Source organism: Chiloscyllium punctatum, chromosome 39 (genome assembly GCF_047496795.1).
Source record: "Chiloscyllium punctatum isolate Juve2018m chromosome 39, sChiPun1.3, whole genome shotgun sequence".
NCBI classification, from domain to species: domain Eukaryota; kingdom Metazoa; phylum Chordata; class Chondrichthyes; order Orectolobiformes; family Hemiscylliidae; genus Chiloscyllium; species Chiloscyllium punctatum.
The window spans coordinates 63,125,924-63,138,077 of NC_092777.1; the positions used below are offsets into that span (position 1 = coordinate 63,125,924).

At 40.8% G+C, this 12,154-nt stretch overlaps 2 protein-coding genes across 18 annotated transcripts in view; one reads left to right on the forward strand and one right to left on the reverse strand.

Moving 5' to 3' along the window:
* The window catches only part of exoc7 (exocyst complex component 7), a 39,785-nt gene extending 37,996 nt beyond the window's left edge, over window positions 1–1,789 (forward strand). For all 13 annotated transcript variants that reach the window (XM_072558947.1, XM_072558949.1, XM_072558951.1 and 10 more), the window contains 3 exons: window positions 322–363; window positions 1,040–1,173; window positions 1,580–1,789. In XM_072558947.1, the coding sequence (XP_072415048.1) occupies window positions 322–363; window positions 1,040–1,173; window positions 1,580–1,682 (279 nt within the window). In that variant the 3' untranslated portion in view covers window positions 1,683–1,789. The remainder of the gene's footprint in view (window positions 1–321; window positions 364–1,039; window positions 1,174–1,579) is intronic.
* Window positions 1,790–2,399: 610 nt separating this feature from the next.
* The window catches only part of LOC140464153 (uncharacterized), a 145,003-nt gene continuing 135,248 nt past the window's right edge, over window positions 2,400–12,154 (reverse strand). For 4 of the 5 annotated variants that reach the window (XM_072558944.1, XM_072558943.1, XM_072558945.1 and 1 more), the window contains 3 exons: window positions 6,662–6,760; window positions 5,363–5,492; window positions 2,400–3,439 (listed from right to left, as the gene is read on the reverse strand). In XM_072558944.1, the coding sequence (XP_072415045.1) occupies window positions 2,854–3,439; window positions 5,363–5,492; window positions 6,662–6,760 (815 nt within the window). In that variant the 3' untranslated portion in view covers window positions 2,400–2,853. The remainder of the gene's footprint in view (window positions 3,440–5,362; window positions 5,493–6,661; window positions 6,761–12,154) is intronic. The other variant, XM_072558942.1, reaches the window with a different exon arrangement.

A 12,154-nucleotide genomic window follows, 5' to 3' on the forward strand; every position in this document is an offset into this window, starting at 1 on the left:
ATCTTTTTTAGCTTGGGGAGGCCTTGCTGCATCTGAACATAAACACAAGAGTTAGCCCCGATCTTGTTTCACTGTTTTTAGATTGTGGCTGATTTGTATTCAAACTTCATTTACCCGCTTTGGCTCTGTCACCTTTTGAGATAACTAACTTCATGTAAATTTATAAGTTAAACCTGGGATTTTTCTGGTCTGTATGGCAAAGTAATGAATTTGAATCTTGCCTCAATTGTAGGTCATAGTAATCAGCAATTTCTTTTTAGCAGTAGCAGGACCTCTCTGGTGAGTTATTGGTGTAATCCATTTTATTTTATCTTTTTTCAGTTAAAAGATAAGGAAAGACAAGCAATTAAAGACCGATTTAAGGTAAGAGACAATTGATGTGTAAGAATTTCCTCGAATGTGATGGTCTCTTCCTAAATGCACCTACACACCTATACCTCTGCACACCTACAGGCATGTCCTAACCCCCTTTGTGAAGTTCCTCACCTTTCACTTATGTAAATACTCCTGGAAAGGTAAAGATAGTTACCCATTTCTTCTCAACTTTATTCTGCTGTAACTGACGGTGTCTCTTTGCAATTTAAACCTTTTATACCTGACCTGAATTGTTTGCAACTGAAAGGACAGTGCTCCCTGTGGTTCATCTGGGCAGGCTGCACCGTCTGTTTCTGGACTGACTGCAGGATCACAGTGGTGATAACTCGTGCCCATTCAGGCATTTTGAGCAGTTTTATGAAATGCTTACTTAATTGCAACTGGAAATCCCTCCCTCTCCCTCCCTCTCTCTCCCTCTCACATTTAATATTAGAACCACAAATATCTTGGGAATAAACTTGAAAAGTGTTAAAACACTGCAGCGAGTGAGAACACCATACTTCTTGAATGAGATGAACATGTGTTTTGATGATTGTAAAACTGCTGAGGAATGGGTCTGTCCAGGTTCAGCACTGGACAGGCTTGGACTCAGTTTTCTAAGACTGCTGCTTTGCTATGAGAAAGCATTAATTCATTTCAAAGACAACTGATTTCTGTTTTGAAGGCATTTAACGATGGGCTGGAAGAACTGTGCAAAATCCAAAAATCCTGGGCCATTCCAGACAAAGAGCAAAGGGATAAAATCAGACATGCACAGAAGGAAAATGTAACTGGGGTCTATAAGAACTTTTGGCAGAGGTAAGAATTGTTTGTTGCATGTAAGGATGAGGTAAAAATAATCCATTCATAAAAATCAGATCAGGAACAATTTGTGTCTGAGGTTGTGAAAAATGATAGATCGATGCAATCCATCTGTTTTCTGGATTCCACTGTTAGCATGATCCAATATCCATGGTGTTCAACACTGGAATTGTGTCCATAGCTAAAGTCTGTATACAAATACCCTTCTGGGGTAAACCGCTTGGGAATAGCTTTGAGTAGAGAATGAATACTTTGTGTTTGAGAGATGAATGCTAATATGAGTTCATGCTTCTGAAATGATGATATTACATTCAGAAACAAAGCCTCATTGCCAGCTTTGGCACATTTGTTCTTGTACAAAACTTATCATTGCTGACTTGTTAATTGTTCATTAACTCTGCAGGTATTCAAATGTTCCCTTTACCAAGAATACTGAAAAATATATAAAATACAGAGTGGAACAGGTTGAAGATATGATTGAGAAACTCTTTGATACTTCAGCTTGAAGTCTGTACATTGCTTTATTCTGAAAGATTCATTTGCCAATTATATATTGTGAGGCTGTGTTTAAAAAAAACTGTATCCAAGTTGTATTAAAGATATGAAACACTAATTTTTATTTGTTGCTTTTAGTGATTCCTTTTATCCCCAAATATTTTCATAACTCTTCCAGAATTATCTCCTCACTAATCTTTAGTTCTGGATTCCAGTTTTCACAGTCTGAGTTGAAATTGGGATGTATATAAATTTTCCTCTATCCCTGCAGCTATCTTTGAATTTGAGAATGTGGGTAGTTTGAAAATTTAGAATTTGGGTCTCAGTAAAAGTGAAGTACAAAGTGCTGGAAATACTCAGCGGGGCTGGTGGCATCTCTGGAGTGAAACCAAATTAACATTTTGGATCTGTGACCTTTTGTTAGAATTAAAGGGTCACTGCTTTGAAATGTTAACTTGTGCTCTACACAGATGCTGCCTTATGGGAGTTTTCATGTATAGTGCTTTATCTGTATAAGTAAACCTGGAGCTGTCCAATAACCATTGGTGAACCCACTATCCTTTACTTATTCTGGCACCCTTTTGATTCCACTATCTTCACTATGTGGCGATCTTAACTGCCCTTGAAGGATTCAAGCAAAGAGCATCTTCTCTGCAAGCCTTTCTTAGATACAGAATTATTTAAATCTTTTTACAGATAGAATAAATTAAATCAAAATAAGTTAAGTTCTAAAATCAGTTTGGTCTCTTGATTGCAGAGAGGTGGAGGACAAAGTAATTTTAGAAAATAATCATGTAGTAGACAAGATTTTCATAGTGAACATATACTCTTTTATGCATTATTTGCTTAGGGGATGCATTTGGAAATGTATAAAAGCATTGATAAAAAATTAAGTATAAAAAGGACTTCCCAAATTATCCCATTAGTGCAATCTTAAACCTCAACCTCTTTCTTATCAGCTCATAATGAATAAAAATAAAAAAATGATAGACACTCAGCAGCTAACAATTTAGGTGTAACCTTCAAATCCTAAGAAGAGCATCACCTGAAATATTACCACTTTCCATTGCTGCTGAATATTCCTAACATCTACAGTATTTTCTAATTGTTGACATTGCTAATTTTCATAAAATGCAAAAAAGCAATAAACTTGACTAATCACCTCTAAAAATAGCATAGCATTTACACAAACAGAAACAATTCAAGTTGTTTGGCATGCAAACACTGTGCCAAGTTCTTAATTCGACACAGCTGAACATTCTGAGAGTCCCCTGCCTTGTACACTCTGTACAAGTGATAACGATCTTTGACCTTTAATGCCAAGTCCACTTCTTGAGCTGAGAGTTGGACAAAGTTCTTCTCAGCTTTGATTGTAGATTTAACTTCAATGAAGGTCTCCACCTGCTCATCATTCATGGAGGTGAATATGACCTTGAAATCATAGGGCAGACCGCTCTCCCCATTCTCGTTTGCCCACATAATGTCCCTGGGTTTGTGCTGGCTGTCACTCTCCTTCCAGTGTATGAGGAATGCATGGACCAGGCGCTCCCCCCATTCTCCAATGGCATAATTCTCGACCTTATCCTCGTTGAACACTACTGTCTGTGGTTTTTCCATCATGCCATGTATCAGCAGCTCCTCCAAGACATCCTCATGTGGCAGCTGTTTTGTCCATACTGGAACATCAAGGGGAATGGGTGGGCAGGGTGTGTTCATATCTGCTCCACTGAAGTGGTTGTTCTTAGTTACAGATACCACTGGTTGTTGACTGCTCAACAGAAACAAAAATAATTATTGTAAAACATGAGACTCATTCCTGCTCCCATTTCTCCCTCACATACAGTGCTGCCCTTGTACTTCTGGATGGCAGTGGTTGGAAGTTTGCAAGGTGCTATCCAAGGATCTTTGATGCACTGCAGAAGTATCTTTGTGGATGTGGCACCAATTAAGAAAGCTACTTTACTGGTAGATACTGTTTAGCTTCTTGAGCATTGTATGAGCTGCAGTCATCCATTCAAGTGGGGGGTATTCCATCACACTCCCGACTTATACATGTGGATGATGGGCAGTTTCAAGGAAGGATTCCTTACCACTTGTAGCTACAGTATTTGTATGGCTATTCTAGTGCAATCAGATCCCTAAGTCCCATCTTAACCCCCAGGGTGATAGACAATATCACACTAAAGTGGCTTACCTCCGTTATGTAACTTAGTATTAAGTCACATCGTGCCTTCTCTTGCCACTCACATTATCACATTTTACCACAGATGTTGTTTCCTAACTCTAAGAATGTTGAACTTAACATTGTAACCATCAATGCAGTTGATGCTAATATATTTGACAACAGATCAAAACCGGAACCAAAAACCCCTTCTGGTTCCCTCCATATTGCAAAGTTGAGCAAAGATAATAGCTTTGAAAGCAACAGCAAAGCTGTCAGAGAATGACTGAACAAGGGAGATATGGAGGGGAGTAATTCTTCTAATGGGCTGAATGGATCTGACAATGGGCATAGTTTGCTTTTAACTACTTGTATAAATGTTAATATTTAAACACAGTCTGTATTAGGTATTTGTGAAACAGCAGCATACCTGGTATCCTTAATCTCTATCACTGCTTCATCTGCAACCTCTGTTATATTAGGAGGCATGTGCCTGCCTCAGAAACTTCAAGTACTCTAATTAAAAATGTCAATCTCTCTCTTCACAGAGATGAATTACTGTTTGCTCTGAGCTGATACCTGATCAGTAATGGCTCAGCTTGCCTTTGTATCATCACAGTGCTTGAAATTTTGATTTGCTCAGTTATTGGAATTTGATCCTCTGGACCTGTGCAATGTAATTAAGGGATTGGTCTGGAGCGTTTTTGAAATGGCAAGTACGCTTGCAAGTTTCTGTTTGCAACAAGGTCGGTAACCAGAAGATACTTATAATGGACAAAAGAGCCAGTGCAGTAATGAGTCTTTTTGGCACATGATCGAGAGTAGTCTAGAGGATTGATGCTGAGATGCTCTTTTCCTTGGCTGCCGAAATAAGAAATAGGAGTCACTGTCTTGGGATAAGTGGCCAATCATTTAGGATTGAGAGAAGGCATATCTTCACAGAACGTTGACCGTTAAGAATCTTCAGCCTGAGACTACTGTGAATGTTCAACACCTGAGATTAATAGGTTTTTGAGCACTAAGGGAATAGGAGTGGGTGGGGATGGGGAGAAAAAGACGTGGGGTTGACACAGAAGTTAACCCTCCATTTAATCAAATGGTAATGGAGACTCAAGAGACCATGAGATCAATGACTGATTTTTCCTTCCTTCAGTCAGCAAACTATTGTGATTTGAGATGTGCTGCCTGAGAAGGCAGTGGAAGCAGATTCAACAGTAACTTGCAAAAGTTCAACAACATGAAAAACCTTTGGCAGGATTATGGGCTAAGTGTGACGAATTGAATAGCTCTTCCAAGAACTGACAGAGGTATGATTGGCTATACAACGTTTTTCTGTGTTGCTAAGATCCTATGACCAAGACAGCAGTTCCTTGATTTCTACTAGTCATATTCTCATTTAGCCTCTGAAAGCAGGCTTTAGATAGCTTGCCAATATCAAATATTCCCCATGATGAGCATCGTTAGGACAGGTTTTGTGCTACACTCAAACCGTACTCTGATTTTTCTGACTTTCAACTTGCAGTATGATACCTTGTGTGGTCACTTGTAGTAACAGGGGGTTGTCCCGGCGTTTGGTTTGCAGTAGATTCTCGGCAAGGAGGCTTGGACTGATTTGAATCTGTCTTCCACTCTGAAATTGATGCTGGATCAGTGCATTCTGCTGAGGACAAACATATGATTAGGCCTTTAAAATCACTTTAAGAGGTAAACAAAATAGTCCTCGCTGCAGCAGGCATTTATCAATTACAAAGCTGGAACTAGTGACTGATGAATGCTTTTTCAAAAAAAAGCCTTTAAATTTTCTTTGTCTTCTTCTGTACCACCACTTTCCATCCATTACTCAGAATTCAGGCACTCTCCTAAATGAACATCTCATCACTGATCTGCCACCAGTGACGTTTTAACTCCAGGAATTAGAATCAGACTCTGATCTGACTTTTGACTTTCGTTTTGTTTTTGTTTGTATCCTTGAAAATAACTTATTTCTCGGGAAAAAATATTCAGCCTCAAGTTTGGTTTCTGCTTTCCATATTTCAGTTTTTTATTTTCCAAAGTTACAAGTAGATCAGTCATTTTAGGTTGAGGAAAAAAAGAATAATTTATTCTAATCTCTTCTGAATTACATTATTTTGTATGCAGTAAGTTTTTATTGGTGATGAAAATATAAGGGAGCAGATTTTCAATATGCCCCAGTTTGGAAACTGTCTATTGCCCGTTTCTCCACACACACACACACACACACACACACACACACACACACACACACACACACATTCTCTCAATGAAATTACGTTTTCTATTTAAACTGACAAGGGCATTCTTGACCACTGTCATCCCTCAACCAATACTGTTTATCCATTTTATGATGTTGCTTTTCCTTGGAGCTTGCTGTCCAAAAATTATTCTCTCTGTTTCCTATAATACAAATGACCAGTTCAGAAGTACTTAATTGGTTGTGAAGTACAAAGGGCTTTTCTAAAAAAAGTATTTTATAATGAAGTGCAAGTTATTCCTTTCCTCATTTTATTTGATGGAAACATAAGTGTCTTTGGCACCTAGAAATGGTTTCATGGTCACAACAGAATGAAGAAATTGAACTACAGGTCGTTCTGCTATAACGTGCATTTTGTCAATGCAACTTCTCTGTAACGCAATTGACAAATTGGGGATGCTGTTTCTAAAGTACAAACTTTTTAAATGTGTGTTGGCTGTAATGCAATTACATCGCCAACACTTTATGCGCTGTTTCTAAAGCGCTATTTTTCTATAACGAGGGGTTGCACAAGAACGCAGCATCGCTTTATAGAAGAAGTGACTGGTTTGACTTACCTTTGGGAACGTGTTGGCTCTGACTGTTCTGCAATTCCTGATGGTGAGGAGGTTCCCCAGTGGCCTTGGTGCTTGTGCTTAGAGTCCTATGTTGGTCACCTAGATGAAATAAACTTTTTATTCATCATGCAGTGTTGAAGCTTCCAGAAAATAAAATTTTAAACAGCTGGTTAAATGGAAATGGCATTCGAGAGATAATCTTGGATATTGGGATAACTAGATATAAATGACGGCTGGGGTTAAATTTCCCCATCACCATCATCTCAGTTTGTTATGGTGGAGGAATCATGATATATTGCAAGGAGCACGAGTTTGAATTTAAAATTAAGTTTAGCTTCTGTTTGCTACAATATAATAGTGACGACACCTTCTGTTGATTGTAGTGGAGAGGCTTGTGTGTTCCAATAATTCTTGGAATGGTGCATTTGCGAGCTTTATTCTCCTGCCAGGGCCACCAATGGCAGGAAAGATCAAACTGCACTCCAAAATATTCTTGATGGAAGAACAGGTGAAAGACAACTGTGCACCTGATTGACTATAGCACATCAAGGCTTGATACATCACAGAAACCTGACCACTAACCCAAGAAGACTGTATAGACAATGAAGGTGCCCCAAGTTTCCCACCTTAAAGTCTTGCACAGGCTTCCATCAGGTTCTCTTTGACAGGCCCAGTAGCAATGTAAAACTGGCAACAGGGACATGGCGGTGAATCCTGGTCAGAGGCAACAGATGCACAAAGGTCTAACAGCTGCACCCATTGCTGAGCTGAAAAAATGTTTGCCCCAAAAATAAGCTGTCCCACTTTATTGTGGCTGGGGAGCCAAACTCTGCGATCATGACCTTCAGCATCAAAGAAAGTAAGCATTATGTTTTGAAACTTCCAGAAAGAAGAGCTGCAAATCAGGTCATGCAAGCTATGAAGACCACAAATGCCTCATTTCCCTCAGTGACAACTGTACATTCCTAGAGATGTGCAGCTGAAGGAACAAGAGGGATACACCACTAATGGAAAAGCAGGGCAGACTTGTTCCTATATGCATGGAGTTGGTTTTGTTATGCACAGTATGTTCTTGGCACACTGTCAGAACTCCCCACTTGTATAAACCTAAGGCTCATTATCACCACCTCTTGCTCAGCCATAATCAACATGCATCATTAGTGTTAATGACCCAATCCTTGACTAGCATGAAGAGACTAAAAAAGCATTCCATTCTGACCTTGGTAGAAGTTGATGCCATCCCAAAAGGAAAGATCATATTTCTTGAGAGATTCCAACACCCAGCAAGGAACCATTGAGCAAAGACTGGATGGGAAAAACCGATTCAGATGATGTCCCTATCCTGACAGTGTGCTTAGCAGTGGCTTCATTATAACCTACAGCATCTTTCGACAGAAGGACAAACTGAAAACGAATATCCTAGATCAAAGCACGGACACCTGGATTATGTTATTGTTCAAGTCAAAGATATGAGTGAGGTATCACCAATCTCTGAGGGGACTAATGCCTGTTGGACAGGTGACAAACATCTAACTTGCACCGAGACACCACAAAACCCAAAAGTCACAAGAGAATGAAGATCAATGGCTCAGCCTAAAGGGGCCCAACTGAAGAGAAATTCAAAGTGCAGCTTATGACCAATCCAGAAAATCTTTATTTTAAAATGGAGTTAGGAATATAAAGTCAGCTGTACTAGACCCCTGTCCCCCATTGCATGGAAATGCTACCAGCACTGGTTAAATGAAAACAATGCAGGAATATGCAACCTTCTAGAACTAAGTTTGTATCCTTCACTCTCTTACGTAACAAGAATTTATTACCTTTGCCTTGAAAAATATTCAGGAAAACTGATACCCACTGTCTTTTCGAGGACAGAGTTCCAAAAACTCTCAATTCTCTAACAGAACTTTTTTTGCCTGATCTCACTTTCTTAATTTATTGAAAAATTTTTACTCTTTACAAAAAAAAGTTATAAAAATAGAAAAAACAGCAAAGTAGAAATAATACCACATTATTATATCGCAGCAATGTTAGCAATAAACTACCTCTGACTATTCAAGATACAATCGTCTCATATTTACTTAACTTAACCCAAGTTAAAATGACCTCAAATTAAATGAAATAGTATTAAATTAAATTACAATCCAGTAAAATTAAATTCTATTACACTTACTCTACTCCACTTGCCACACCTCCACTGAAGCTCCTGTCACGGGAGCAACAGTTATTATACCCGAATTTACTAGGCCTCCTTCCCCACTGAGGTCCCCGGACCACCACACACTGTCCTTGCGGCTATATAAAGGCCCTAATCAGTATCGCCGATAGGTCCATATCTATTTAATTTAGAAATGACTGCCATGTCTTTTAAAATTGGTCTGTCCATGGTGCACCATATTCGTCAAATAATCTTGTGGGACGTGCTCCATCACAAGTCTTGTGCCATCCTACAAGACTTGGAGGTTTTTCTGATATCCAGTTCATTAGAATGTTCTTACTCGCACAGTGTGTAAGAATGTTAAATAACCTCTTCCTGTGCTCACCCAGAGAGGGCAGGTCCGGTAGCCCCAAAAGAAGGGATACCGGGTCCTTCTCAACTTCAATTCCCAGGACCTTCTCCAGCTCATTCACTAATGGACCTCAATATCCGTGAATCTTGTAGCAGGACCAAAAGCAATGTGTGAGGGTGCCTATGCTGATTTTACATTTGGGACGTTATAGAGAAGTCCTTTCGTAAACTTTGCTAAACTCTGTAGTGCCATATGGGCCCTGTGAAGGATCTTCATTTGCATAACTTCTGCTTTATTACATATTGAAATTTTCTTTACGTTCCCCCATATATCCTCCCACGTTTCCGATGAGATTTCTTCACCTAACTCCTGATTCGAGATCCCATGTAGTCTCTCCATATCCCCCAAGATGCTCCCTCTCTGCAGATGCTTTCTGGTACTAACCGAGGGAGTGCCTCCACATTGAAGCACATTAGTGAATGAGCTGGAGAAGATCTTGGGAATTGAAGCTGACTTGTAGGGCTTAGCCAAGGGCGTGGTGGTCTTCTGTATATAATCCCTAACCTGGAAATATTGGAAAAGGTTTCTGTTAGGATTCCCGAGTTTCTGACTTAATTGATTGAAAGGCATCAAGACCTCTCCCTCGAATAATTCTCCCAAATAGGAGATGCCCTTACACTCCCATGCTCTAAAGCCGGAGTCCATTGACTCCGGTCTAAATCCTGGGGCTCCCACTGATGTGCTGAATGGTCAAGTCTTAAGCAAATTGCCCTCACCCGGCCGCATTATCTTTCATGCTTTCACCGTATTTAAGATAATTGGGCTCTCGCAGTGCTCAGCCACAGATCTCATCTTGTCCATAAACAGTAAGTTGATGAGGGGACATCTAGCCTGTGAGATCTCAACATCAAGCCATGTCAACCTAGAGTCCTTACGCACCCAGTCCCCCACATATAACAGCAGGGCACCTATTCGGTAGCTCTAGATCTGGGAGGTCCATCACCCACCCACACATCCTGCGAAAGCTGCAGCTTGGTAAATTTAATTAGGGAGCACCTATGGCACCACATAAAGGATCCAAGCCTACTGGTAAACCACTGCAGCACCTGTCTGGAGAACAACAATGACAGCATCCTCATAGGATATAATAACCGTGGAAGAATGTTCATTTTAATATGGTAGCCCCTCCCATGCTGCAAGTCCTGCTTTATTCTCTCAAACAACTGTACAAAGTTAGCTCTATACAGCTGACGGAAGGTAGAGGTAATAAAAGTTCCCAGGTAGAGAAAACCTTTCTGTGACCACTGAAAAGGAAAGTGCATTCCATCCTCCAGCTTCAGTACTTCCACCAATCCCCCATGGACATGACTTCTGACTTTGCAAAATTTATCCTGTATCCTGTAAAACTGCTGAATAATTTAACTTGTTGTGTTAATCAGGGGCATGGACTTTTCTGGGTTAGCCAAAACAGAAGGACATCATCCGTATAAAGAATAATTTTGTGTGTGACTATTCCTTTGGTGCGACTATTCCAGGGTCCTTTTGGATGGCCTCCATCAATGGCTCGATTACCAAGGTAAACAGCAGCAGTAAGAAGGGATATCCCTATCTGCTGCCTCACCCCACACTGAAATTGCTCAATTTGACACCATTCGTGATAACCACTGTCTTGGGGTGTCTATATAACACAGCCACCCATCTGGCGAAGGCTCCCCCAGACCAAAGCGATCTAGATTAGCAAAGAGACACGACCATTCCACCTGATCAAAAGCCTTTTCTGCAACCAGGGAGGCCACCAAACCCGGAATCAATTACCGTTGACATACTTGCACTATGTTCAATACCCTCCTGATATTATTGGAAGAGCTGCAGTCCTTGATAAACCCAGTCTGGTCCTCTTTTACAATAATGGGCAACACCTTTGATAAAATGTTGAAGTCTACGTTCAACAAGGAGGTAGGTCTGTACAATGCGCAATCCTCGGTGTCTTTCCCTCTCTTTAAAATAAGGGAGATATTGGCCTCCCTAAGAGAGAGCAGAAGCAGTCCTATCTATACGAATGACTATACACCTCCAGCAGTGGTTCAGCTAACGTGTGTACAAACTCCTTGTAAAACTCACTCGGGAACCCATCTTGACGAGGTATCTTGCCACCTTGGAGCTGCCTTACTGCCTCTTGCACCTCTTGTAGCGTCAGAGGTGCATTTAAAAGGGAGGGCTGATCTGCATTTATACTGGGGAGGTCCAGATTTTCAAAAAATAATTTCATTCTTGCTACTCCTTCCCCACAGCCCTCCAACTGGTTTAACCCTACACAGAATTCCCGAAATCTGGCATATTGGCTCTGGCAAATCTGGTAGGTGGCATATTGGCTCTGTCGTTAGTGCTGCAGCCTCACAGTGCCAGGGACCCATTTCGATCCCTGCCTCGGGCAACTGTCTGTGTGGAGTTTGCACATTCTCCCTGTGTCTGTGTGGGTTTCCTCCCACAGTCCAAAGATGTGCAGATTAGGTGAATTGGCCAAGGTAAAATTGCCCATAGTATTCAGGGATGTGTCGGTTAGGTGCATTAGTTTGAGGCAAATGTAGAGTAGTGGTAGAAATGGGTCTGGGTGGGTTGTTGTGGACTTGTTGGGCCGAAGGGCCTGTTCCCCTCATGTAGGGATTCTATGATTAATTTTTTTCAGCTCGCGAGTGATGTTGCCAGTTCCCTCCCTAATATACATAATGGACTGCAGAGCACTTTTCTTCCTAGCCAGGTAAACCCGGTATCTACCTGGTTTATCCCCATATTCAAACAGCCTTTGCTTTGCAAAGGAGATCCCTCTCTTCACCGTTTGTGTGAGCACTGAATCCAGACCAGCCCGGAGAGCCATACCCCATTGTAACTTAACCACGGATGGTCTGTTATAATATGCCGACTCGGCTGCCTTCAGCCGGGCCTCAAGCATCCGCTGCTGCTCTTCTCCCTGTCTCCTTCTCGT